Below are 12,795 nucleotides of genomic sequence, written 5' to 3'. Positions count from 1 at the left end.
TTGGCAAATTTATTTATTTTATAGTAAGCTATCAATATTTTACTAAAAACACACTACTTTATTAGTTTCCTTGTAGCAGCAAACCTAGGTACTCGTTAAACCTAATGTTATTTAAATAGATCAATTGAAAATCAATTCGGCCAAATGGAAATTCGCTTAGACGGCAGGTTTGCTGCGGCGGGGGTATTTTAAACCTTTGCAATTAGTTATGTCAACTTTTTTAACACTACCAAAAGCATAACCCTTAGTCAATAATGTTGACAAAAGTGAATAAAACTAAAACTAGGTTCAAACTGAAACTTTTCAGTACAAGAACTCACGTATGGGTATGCATTGTACGAATGGATCGCCAGTGAATCCCTCTAGACAACTGCAGCTTGCAGTGTGATCTTTGCAAGAACAGATGGCACCAAGTCCACATATGTTACCCAGGGAGCACGGGTTGACACAGTGTTGGTTGACACATGCTTGGTTTGGTGCACAGTCACTGTTGATAACACACTCTGGACGACAGCCGTGGTGAGGGTCTCCTACAGTGTCTGGCAGACACGAGCACACAGCTCGCCCTCCCAGCACCTGACACAAAGTGTTGAGGCCACAAGGAGAGGGGTAGCACGGGTTTCTCTCAGGAACATCTTCTGCAACACATAAAACACGATGCTGCTTTAAAACATAACTTGAACACAAACATTCCATCTGTGATATATATATGTACTTTTTGAATTGGTTAATAAATACATTAGTGATGTGTCAAAACGTAATCCAAATCCATCAAAACTTTGAACAAGTTTTGGTTTCGAGATTCAAAAGTTTCAAAATTGAAGATTTTGGCAGTTTTATTTTTGATTCTGCTGACATTATTTTATGCCATTATTATTGTTTTTAACACTGGTTCCAAACAAGCTGGTAGCAATAGAGCAAACATATCACCATTAACAGTAATGAAACAAGTAAATTTTATTCTGAATTTCAAAAGGTAACATAAATACTAGCCTACTTAAATAACTGGAACGATTCAGTTTCACATCAATATTTACTAAACACAAAGAAATATTGACCACTAAATGTTCTAATTAATCTAATATTCATGTTTATGTTGGTGTTACAAGTTTAACTATTTTTTTTTTGTTGGTTGTTTATAAAAATTATGTTGTATTGGGTTTTGAGATTATCAGTCACATATTTATGTTATGTCAGGGTCAGGAGTCGATCTCTTTCAGTTTTGATTGCATGCTTAACATTTTATAATTATGTGTATTTTTTGTAACCTTGACCAGCTAAGTGAAAAGGTTTTGCGTTTAGGTTTTGAGATTAGAAATTTCTGGTTTTGACCATCACTAAAATACATAATTACATAATCATTAGATACTTCTGTCATCAGGTAACAGTTTAACTTGTAGAGGAGCAAGATCAGATTTGGCTGAAACACCAGGTTATTTAAACCAAGATGGTTAAGTCAAGTACAAAATTAAAATGTGATGGTAACAGCTTTTAATATTTCTGTATTGTTTCTTGAAAATGCCAATCTCTGTGATAGGGCTTTCTTTACTTTGTAGTCATACTACAAGCAGCAATAGATTTTTAAAGTTTACCAGGTATGGGGTAGCATCTAACAAGAGGGTTGCCAGTGAGGCCGTGAGTGCAAGTACACACTGGATGATGTTTCTCTACACGACACACAGAACCCACACCACAGGAGCCTGGGCACGGGTCACGACATCTGTAGCCCATGCAAGCCAGGTGCAGTGGACACTCATCATCTATCCTGCACTCTGGTCCTCCACACCCTGCTGTAGGGTCTCCTTCCATGCCGTCCGGACACACACACATCGGGTGACCTGAGCATACAAGAGATATTATATGATTAACATTTTTCAGACATGTTGTATATGTTCACATTTATCATACAACTATTTTATTTTTGTTTCAAAGCATTTATCAAAATTCATTAAGCATTTTATTATTTATCCGCTGGAAATATTGATGGTTTGAAGACTTTACCATCATTGGTGACGCTGCAGAGGGCCAAAGGTCCGCAAGGGTTGGGTGTGCAGGGACTCGCAGGTGGTAAGTGACAGCCAGAATAGGCGTCTCCGATGTAGCCTGGTCGACAGTAGCACTGTTCAGTGTTGCCAGTCACATAACAATCGGCATTCGGCCCGCATGGTCCTGGCTGACACAGCGACTTTACTGGTTCTACAATAACAAATACATCAGTCACTATAAAATGGTGGTATGAAAAATGTACTAAATTGATATTTAATGTTGTATTTTATATAGGCTTAATTTATATTATTTTAAACCAATAAAAACTATAAATGTTGCTTTAAACCTACAATTTTTTTAATGTTTTTTTAAACTTTAAGCATCTACTATAAACTTACAATCTCAAAGCAGCACTAATTTTATTGTATCATAAATTTTGTCGAGAAAGGATACCAATATTAATTTCCTAAAATGGGAGAAAAACAATAAAATTCTTATCTCAAGTTCAAGTATGACAGGAAGTACTTACGAACACAATGTTTGAAAGGGTTCCCGACAAGTGGTTCGGGGCAGAAGCAGGAAGGTTGCCGGTTGGGATCACAGATGGCTCCAGGCCCACAGGGACTGGGTTGACAAGGATTCCTCTTCTCTACACATCCTCGGATGGTGTTAGGGCTCTCTACATAGCCGGGGAGGCAGGTGCACTTGGCAAAACCATTGGACAAGATAGCACACTGAGTGTTGGGCCCACAAGGTGAAGGTTCACAAGGATGACTTGGCAGCGTGCAGGCTTTCTGTGGAGGGTTTCCTTCAAACTCTGGCAGACAAAAGCACTGAGGTCCACCGTGGACAACTCTACATCCTGAGTTGGGTCCACAAGGGTTGGGCGTACATTCATCTCCTTCTGGTACTGAAAACAGGGCAGAGTTGTTTGTGTTAATACACCAAAATGCTTTTTATTTATATAAAAAAATACTGAATAAATAAATACCCTCGCCGCACTAAACTGCAAAACTAAGGTATAAATTTCCATTTGCCTGGTTCCATTAAGACTAAAATATTTCCTTAAAATGTCAGATTTGTTTCCTTTATAAATTAGGTTTAATGCATAATTAGTTTTGCTTCTACAGGGAGGGTAATAAAGTGTGTTCTTGGTAAAATGCCAATGGATTAGTACTATGAAATAAACAAAATTGGCCAAACTCGATCAAAATATGTCCATAAACAGCAAACTACAGCAGTTTATTTACTCTCTATTTATAAGAAGAATAACATAATAATTTAAAATAAATTTTTTTTGAATTTTTTCTCTAACTATTTAGGGTACAACAATGTTTTTATATACAGTACTAAATTATGCGTTTTGTAAGCTCTACAAAATGTTTTAGAAAGAAATTGCAAAGTTTTAATTTTGAAGCTCAAAATGGGAAAAACCTATTTTTAGAGATAAAAATTACAAACGTTTTTGTGGATGAACCTCTCCCCCCCCCCCCCCCCCCCCCCAATAAAACACTGTTCCCATTGTTTTATCATGCTGGTTTTTGATCTTGTTCAAATAAACGAAGGTTTGGACCAAATTTTGACATAAATAAATATATATATATATGCATTTGAACAAATAGTCTTTTTGGCCCCTGGAGGCCTCAAAGTAAATCGGTCCTGGAGCAAGGTCTTAGCATGATACCTGCGGTAATAACTGATTCCATATATGGAAAATGCACTTAAAAAATCCAATGCTAGTCTTTTAGGTAACAAAAATACTCAATCATATTTAAAAAATGTTTAGTTATTAACCGTACATTAATAAATACTAGAGGTCGTCCAAATGTCAAAAATTTGACCAAAAATATGTAATCTGAAAATAAAGGATACGTCTAATAATACTTGTAAGTTTAAGTTTAGGTTTACAAGTGTTATAAGACGTAACCCTTTTTTCAGGTAATTTAATTACACGTACGAAGCTTATCAAGAAGTTATTCAAAATGTGTAATGTACAGACTTCTTTTTTTCACCCCACGCTGTAAATAAAACATGTGATTGCAATTTCTTTCATTTGTTTTGATTTTATATTTATATTTCGTCACCAGCATGGCATGAGGACACTGTTAATTTTTTTTATATTTAAAAAACATTTTTTGTGCTTATTTTTAATCCTATTTTAACATCTACAGGAAAATGTATTTCTAACAGTATGCGTATATTTTCCCTGCGATGCACACGAGCTAAGAAAAAAGGCTTTTTAGAAACATGATTGCCTCTTAATACATAGGATATTTAAGGCTGCAATAAAAGAAGAGAATAACTTACTGCAATTCTTAAATGGATTTCCAGTCATTCCTTTTGGGCAGAAGCAGATCGGATTTCCATTATCAATCTCACAAAGAGCATTGAACCCGCACGGATTTGGATCACATGGATTTTGAGGAGCTGAAAAACCAGTGCCATTTAAGTTTTACATTAAACTAACATGGAAAATTATTAACTTTTAATAAACACTTATCATTAGCAATATTTGTTATGCTAGTTATTAATTTAACCGTGGGATTTAGTTGGCCTACCTGTGCAGCCTGAGAGAGGGTTGCCAGAATAGCCTGGTGGACATTTGCAGGAAGGTCTGTGGTTGTTGACCTCACACACAGCGTTGGGACCGCAGCGGCAAGGGTTGGCACAGTTACCGTTGATACACGCTTCATTCTTTGGACATTCTCTGTTACTCTTGCATCCTGTCACTGTGAAAATACATCTACTGTCAGTCTCATTATTGACAGAGGGAGAATCTCCTCCTACTGGCCAACTGGGTGTTGTAATAACACGAGTCCTATAATGCAGTAGTATGAATGCAAATAAGAGAGTATTCTAAAACATCCATGATTTGTGTTCAAAGGTTTATTGCGGACATTTTCCATCACGATGGTAAAAAAACAATACACAACGTTTCGGAATCTGAAATCTGATCCCGTCCTCAGGTGAAAAAACTTAACTAACACATTACAACTAACAATAGTAGTTAGTTAAGTTAACTAACTAACACTAAGTTAATACTAACACTAACTAAGTTAACTAACACATTACAACTAACAATAGTAGTTAGTTAAGTTTTTTCACCTGAGGATGGGATCAGATTCCAGATCCCGAAACGTTGTGTAGGCCTATTGTTTTTTACCATCGGAAAATGTCCGCAATAAACCTTTGAACAACATTAACTCACAATCACCAACAATGAATTTCAAACAAAGAATCCATGATTCATTTAGTAATATTCTTCTTTCTGAATTGTTTTGTAATTTACTGTACCTGAAGGTTGACTTTACCTGGGCTACACTCGATGTAAGCATTGCCCTGAGTGCCGGGCAGACAAGAGCAGGATATTCCATGATTGGTTGGCACACACTCTGCGTTGTCTCCACAGGAGTCTTCTTGGCATGGGTTGATGCAGACTCTGTTGAGACGGTCACACAACTTGTCTGGTGGACAATCTTCATTGTACTGACACACAGGTCTGCGTGAGTCTCCCACTGCACAACATACACTAATGTTAAAAAAACAATCATGTATACTCAAAACAACTATTCAAATTATATTTTTATTAACTGAGCAGAAGTAGAGGTCCCTTGAAGATAGCATTGCACATCAAGGCCAAAATGTTGGTCAACAAAAGTGTTTATCGATTTTGACATGGTTGTTGCCCGAAGACAAAGAATCTGTATGTCACCATGAAAGCCCACTAATGAAAATTATTTATTATTACATTTTTACTAATATCTAAGTTTGTAACCTTTTGTTAGTTTTAGGAACACACAAAAACTTTCACATTCAATTCAGCAGCACCCATGATACATGTAAAATAAAATACTTTACCTGGCAAACATCCGACCAAGCCATTGCCGTGGAAGCCCTCAGCACAGCTGCACTCACTGCCGTGGTTGGTGTTGATGCAGACAGCGTGTTGTGCACACGGATTGTGCACGCTGCAGGGAGGTTGACACACACCACTGATGCACGCTTCTGTTACTGCACACTCCTCATTGGCGTGACACACCACTACAAGAGCCAGGGAGAGTACAGGAAGAGTCAAGAGTTGAGAGAGTAGAGGTATATACACAGAGTGTAACAGTTGTCCCAAGAGCTGGTGCGAGAGTGTCGCACATTACTTTACAACTGTACAGTCGTCATGTATATATGACACTAGGTTTACAATTATTTACAGACAATTACCACTCCAAATTCAGACATAGAACTTTTTTATGAATGAAAAATAAGGTTTAGAAAAAGTATGTTGGTAATCATGTATTTCAAAGGTACTTTTACTATAAAACGTAACTCTTAGTAATTTGATTATCTTGTTCTACTTTTACTTATATAACAGGTTTTCCTAATTAGTTACTAGTAAATAGTAACTAAAAGTAGCTGGCTAAGGTTTATAAATTCCCTCAGTTAAACAAGTGAATGAATTTGGAGCAGCGTTTAGTTAAATACCTATGTGCACACTATAATTTATTACAGATTTTCTAATGTGACTTCTAACTTGAAACAGCTTAAAGTACATTCACTCACTCACACAGGAAAGGTAGGTTAATAAATAAATATACAAAGGACTTAGGGTTAGGGTTAGTGTTTCTATACAATATTACTGCTGAACTGTGCTGTCAGTTGCATAAATACACCAAAGGCAACTACGTTTTGTTGATATTAATTAAAATTGTCCAACAATGTGATAAATAGGGTAGGTAGTCGAACCTGTAAATTATTACACTAAATCCGGTTACGATGCCATGGATGGTGGGTAGAGTGACAGACTGAGGGTCCATGGCATGATGTCATGAGTTTATGTCCTGGCTTTGGCCAATATATTTTATAAGTACAGTTAACTCTTGTACTAAACCAGTTAACCTCACGCTTTGCCGAATACTTTTCACACTTAGGCTTGAGGGTAGACGAGGAAATGCAATGTTAAATAAACTACCAAACTTTTTTCTATTTCAGTGTATGGACTAAGAGTATAAATTTAATTTTAATCTGAAACTTCTTGAATGTAATCCAATACAGCAACTTGAAATTTTTGCTTTAACACATTCGCTACTGCAGTAGTACAAAATTTTTCATTCACATGGACCAGCAACACACATATGCGACGGCCGGTTTCTACCCATAGACTGCCGTCGCATATTTGCGTCGGGGTTTTAATGTTATTAAAATGCTTATATCTTTGTAACGGTCTACTTGAAGGCACTGAACTCCCTGCAGTGGTCTACAGAGATGTCTGACGCACAACTGCGTCGCTTGGTCTGTGGATATGATGATTGGTGACGTCATAATGATAGTTGAAAAAACTGGTATTTACTTTTCTGCATCACTGTATGTATGTGTGCTGCATTATCCTATGTAGCTTTTATATTTGTTCAGTTATAAGCTGTTCTTGAATAATCTGTTTTGTTTACTTACTTTTACCTCAAAACACAAACAAAAATGAACTGTCGCATATATGCGACATTTGGTCTATTTCAAGAAAACTACTATAATTTTCACTATTGTCTTCGCTGTAGACCGGGCGTCGCAAATATGCGACATTACAAAAGGTTATAAGAAATACAAACGAACAAGAATGAATTATTTACAAACACGATTGTAGCGTATTACAATGTAAATGATCACTGTTTTACAGGTTTTCGCCCATGGTCTGTGTGTACTGTTAACCAAGTGACACCCGGTCTATGCCTAAGATTCAAATATATACCTCGGTCTGTGGCAATGACCGCGGCGTCGCATATATGCGACGCTCAGTAGCGAACATGGTTAATAGGTTTGCTGCAACAATAGTTTATAAGTAATTTTTAATTTTTCCTAATTAGTACTGATTTCAGTGATTTCTTTTACTAACAACCCATTCCAAAACTTTGCAGATAATTATTTTAAGGTATCGATTATGAACCTGTCTGAAAGATTTGTTGTTGTCGGATGTATGGTACATGAATGAATTAATAAATAGATAAATATACCATGTAACCATTCAATGTATAAAAATAATAACTCATCAAAACAACCAAATGTGATTACACTAATTAAAAGAATCTCGTGTATTTACAAAGACAACAATGAACAACAAACAATTGTTGTAATATGCAACAAACCCTGTTACCTGGTTAATATGGTAAGTACGCCTAATTGGTTTTTCAATCTTGACAGTCTTCAGGCTGAAGAACAATGCTGCAAACTATTTAAACACTGTTTTAAAAAAGTTCCTCGAATCACGTGGTAAAATAAAAAAATGTTGGTAAAATCATGAGGTAAAACTTCCTTGATAAGAGCAAGTACAGCCTTATTGACGTGTGACATATACAATCTAAACGGACAGCACAGCTCAATGCAGAGTACAGCAAACCTTACATGGCTGTGGCAAGAAGCATTTTAGTGCGGGATTCCCCTGGTATCCCGGTGGACAAGTGCAGACAGGTCTGTGTTTGACGACGTGACACTTGGCGGTCGGAGCACACAGGTTAGCCAACCCGCACAAGTCTTCACACACTCCGTTATAACAAGCCTCTGTGTCCAGACACTCAGAGTCCCACTCGCAGGGACGAGGACGTTTCGCGCTTCCTCCAGTCACTAATCCCCCCATTGCATTGGATTAGTAACCAGCCACAGTGTTATTGGAAATATTATTGAGTTAAGCCGTATGTGCAAAGTTAAACCTTTAATTTTTTTATTGCTGAGTTAGATTTTTAACTATTAATATTGGTTTAAAACTAATAAAAAAATTGATGATAATTTGGGCACAGAATAATTTTTTTAAATATCCAAAGTGTTTTCGTTATATTTAAATGAAATTGAAAAATTGTTGTTAGTTTTAATGAAGTTGACTAATTCTTGCTTACGTTTGACAATAAAAGCCGCTATAGAAAATGGAAATTCAATCGTCTTTTAATATCCAATATTTTTTGTAAGTTTTGTAAATAGGTATCCCTTTTTCTTCTAAAAACTACAGGTTCAATTACACCGACTGTTTAAATCAAAACAGAGAAATGAGAATATTGTTGACTTACTAAACTTAGCATCGTTACTTTACCCATTTTCGTTGTGTAGAACTGAAAAATATATTATGCAAAATAGCGACACAAATAACTTTTAAAACTCAACCAAAATAATGATTTTCAAATTACAACTGATTACTGCTGAACAAATTTGTTTTTGGCTCAATAAAAACCATGCAAACTAAATCAAATTGATATACTGTGCACTAAACAACAAGGTGTGAGGCACAATTTAGGCCTAATATACGTTACTGCAATTAAAAATTTAACATGCTACTAAGTTATTTACAATAATAATAAATATAACTTGTCTACAAAAAACTGCATGCAATTCGTATAGCAAGAAAGTTAAACGTTAATAAAAAAAGATTACTTCTAGTATATTTACATTTTATACCAATGTTCACAATAGATTGTGAAAGAGAAAAGAGAAGATTTATTAGACTAGAAATTATATTACAATAGAGTTAATGTGTGAGTATATACCTCGAAGACACTGGGGGTATCTGCCAGTGGTGCCAGGTGGACAGGTAGTAGGAGTTACCAAACTGACGGTGGAGCGCTCGCACTTGCCAAGTCTGCACGTCTCCCCCTCAGAACAATCCGAGTCGCTGTTACAGTGTCTAGAGTGTTCAAGTGTGGTGCCTAATGTCTTTGTAAGTTGAGTGGGTGTGTTAGTTGAAAGTTCACCTAGGCCAGTAACGGTTTCCTGATTTACAGTTTCAGTCATTGATATTAGTGTTGTCCCTAAAATGTTGGATTCGGTTGAGGTAGTTTCTCCAAATGATAATGTTGTGGATTCAGTACTATCTGGTACATCAGAAAAAGTGGTTTCATCTGTAAAATCTGTTGTTGTTTCAAGCTCTGACTTTAGTGTGGTTGTTTGGGAGATAGAGCTGATAGTAGTTGTTAGATCATTACCTCTTGTAGTGGTAGTTTGGAATTCATTCTCACCAGATTGATTTGTTTCAACCTCAACCTTAAAAGTTGTGGTTTCAAATGACTCTCTTTCTGTTTCAGAAAGTATAGACAAAGTTTTAGTGTCTACTTGGCTGGTTGTTATCTCTAGCCATTCACTTGTTTCATTTGATAAATTTTTGATTGTTCCTTCTGTTGTTTGCATCAATGTTGTTTCAGGCAAGCTACCAACTGTTGTTTCAAATGTATCTTTTAATGTGGTTGATTTAGGTGTTGCATCCATTAAATCAAAATCTGATGTTGTAGTGTCTAGAAGATCTTTAGAAGTCACTATACCTGGGAACATTGCAATGGTTGTCTTTTCAAAAATACCTGTTGTTTCAGACATTTTTCCAGTAGTTTTCTCGAAAGATACAGCCGTTGTTTGTGAAAAACTTGCAGTTTCTGTCATATTTTCTGACATTGTAGTTTCTGAGACTTTGATAGTGGTATCTTCAATTGAAATTTGGTTTGTTGTTGTATCTGATAAACTTGGTGATGATGTTTCTTCAGAAATAATTGTGATTTGAGTTGGGCTCGGAGATGTTGTATCTGATAGCTGTCCAAGTGCTGTTTCTGTTGACAAAACACTTATATCAGGTGAGTTAGCAGTAGTTGTTTCAGGCGACAAATCAAATTGTGGGATTTGTGAGAAAATTGTATTTTCTTCTTCTTGATTTGTTGATGTTGTTGTCTCTAGTTGATTATCAATAGTTTTGTCTTCAGTAAGAATGGTACTAAATTCTTTTTTTGGAAATGAAGTTTTCTCCAACAGAAAACTTGATGTGGTTTCTTGAAATGTGACGGTTGATGTTTCTGGTGAAGTAATCGTAGTCATTAGCAGATCTTCTGTTGTTTCTTGTGTGATTCCTGATTTAGTTTCTGAAAATATTTCTGAAGTTGTTATTTCCGGCAGTAGTTTATCAGGTTTTTTACTAGATAAAATAGTTGTCATTTCCTGAAACATTTCAATTGTTACGTCTTGTGTCACATCAGATGTAACTTGTTCTATGTCTGCAAATGTAGTAGTTTCTGATCCTTTAATTACAGTTTGCATTCCCATAACTGATGATTCCTGTGATTTTTTTGTTATTTCTGACAAAGAATCGACTGTTGTTTCACCTGAAGATGGAGTAATGCTTATTGTTTCTTCTCCTCCCTTAAAATTTGTGATATTTTGTTGAGATTCAGTTGATATTTCAGGGAAACTAGTTATTTCAGGTGCAATACTTCTCATAGTAGTGATCTGAATATTATTGTCAGTTTCTATTTCTTTGTCTCCTGTAAATTTTGGTTCCTCTGTGCTTTCAGTCTCATCATGTTCTAGACTTTGGGTAGTGACTTTCTCTGTGCCTCCTTCATTTAAAATAAGTGGGTTGGATGTGGTTTCTTCTATTGGTGTTTTTTTAGTGGTAAAAAAGGGCCTTTCCTTTTCTTCTTCTTGTGTTTCTAAATCACTAATTATAAAGTCAGTCTTTGTGGTAGCTGTATCAATAGGAAAGGCAGATTGAGCCACTTCACTACTTTTAATTACTGATTTAAAAGTTGTGGAATCAGTCTCAAATTGAACATTCTGACTAGTGCTATCATACAAACTAAATATTGAAGGCTGGAAAGTTTGAACACTAAATTCAGTTGTTGGTTGGTTAGAATCTGTATCAGGAAATTGAGTTTCTTGTTCTTGTTTTCTTTCGGTGGTTTCAGAAGCTGTTTTAAGGGGCTTATCAGTTGAAAACTCAACATCAGATGTGATTTCCATTCCAGGTAAAACTATTAGCGTACTTTTGGTAGTGACAATACTTTCTGAAACAGGAACTGACTGAGTTTTAGAATCTTGTGATTCAGGCTTATTATTAGTATTCATTCCTACTTCAGTAATCGTGTTAAACATTTCTGTACTGGTAACTAATTCAAGGACATTCTTTTTTGTAACTGGGTCCTCATTCCCAAGTATGACAGGTTCAACTCCATTCTTTGGCATTTTTGCAGACACTCCGCTTACTCTTGGAGCCTCTGGAGCAGTGCTTGGCACACTGACTGTTGTCTGGTCTTCTGTTTTAGTAACTACTTCAAGACCATCAAATACTGATTCAAAACGTGAAGTAATATCAAATTGGTTATCAAGTTCATTAATGGAAGTAAAAGATGTAGGACTGCTTGTGGTTGTTTCGGATTCTATTGCTGTTATATCTGACTCGTCTTTAAGCCTGAGTGTTGTTTGATCAGATGATTCTTCACTAGGAAGTGTGATACTCAAAATATTCAATGTTGTTCCCTCCGAATATTCATTGGTAGGAGATTCCTCTGTACCAGTCCGCATAGTTGTAAGATCCGTATAAGATGTTGTTTCTGGCTGAGCAACAACAGTAGTTTTTTGAGTAACTGTAGGAATAAAGTCGGGAGCTTTCACCTGTGGCTGAACGGGTGGAGGAAATTTGGTTGTAAGTTCATCATCATTATTTGGCCAAATTGTAGTTTCAGAAATCAAGGGTACAGTATCAATGTATTTTGTTTTAGGATTTTCACGAAAAGCTGAAGTAGTGGTTTCAATGAAATCAGGTTGTTGTGTAGTTTCATTTTCACCTTCATCTATAGAGCTTGTTGAAAGACTCTCGTCAGTATCAGTTAAAGAAGACGTGAAAGAGTCGACTGAAAGCGTAGTTGTCTCAGCAGAAGGAGGGAACGTGCTGCCAGCTTCTGTTAGCCGACCCAAGAGAAACACAGAGAAATCACACACAAAGGCAATAGTTAGTGAGGTTTAAGATGCAAGAGCAGTGCAGAATGCATAAATTTCAAAAGAATAAAACATAGTTAAAAGTTATTT

General features: G+C 36.1%; 1 protein-coding gene across 4 annotated transcripts in view; it reads right to left on the bottom strand.

The window, feature by feature from the left end:
* The window catches only part of LOC128991085 (uncharacterized), a 346,794-nt gene that overhangs the window by 175,922 nt on the left and 158,077 nt on the right, over positions 1 to 12,795 (bottom strand). For all 4 annotated transcript variants that reach the window (XM_054414044.1, XM_054413851.1, XM_054413972.1 and 1 more), the window contains 10 exons: positions 9,501 to 12,668; positions 8,371 to 8,589; positions 5,845 to 6,027; positions 5,298 to 5,501; positions 4,545 to 4,715; positions 4,294 to 4,413; positions 2,516 to 2,896; positions 2,002 to 2,196; positions 1,593 to 1,838; positions 321 to 638 (listed from right to left, as the gene is read on the bottom strand). In XM_054414044.1, coding sequence (XP_054270019.1) covers positions 321 to 638; positions 1,593 to 1,838; positions 2,002 to 2,196; positions 2,516 to 2,896; positions 4,294 to 4,413; positions 4,545 to 4,715; positions 5,298 to 5,501; positions 5,845 to 6,027; positions 8,371 to 8,589; positions 9,501 to 12,668 — 5,205 coding nt within the window. The remainder of the gene's footprint in view (positions 1 to 320; positions 639 to 1,592; positions 1,839 to 2,001; positions 2,197 to 2,515; positions 2,897 to 4,293; positions 4,414 to 4,544; positions 4,716 to 5,297; positions 5,502 to 5,844; positions 6,028 to 8,370; positions 8,590 to 9,500; positions 12,669 to 12,795) is intronic.

This window comes from Macrosteles quadrilineatus, unplaced genomic scaffold (genome assembly GCF_028750875.1).
Source record: "Macrosteles quadrilineatus isolate MER2022 unplaced genomic scaffold, UCM_ALF_1.0 Scaffold_1__1_contigs__length_201487025, whole genome shotgun sequence".
Lineage (NCBI taxonomy): Eukaryota > Metazoa > Arthropoda > Insecta > Hemiptera > Cicadellidae > Macrosteles > Macrosteles quadrilineatus.
Note: the sequence above shows the minus strand (reverse complement) of the source record. Positions and strands in the feature narration are given on the sequence as shown.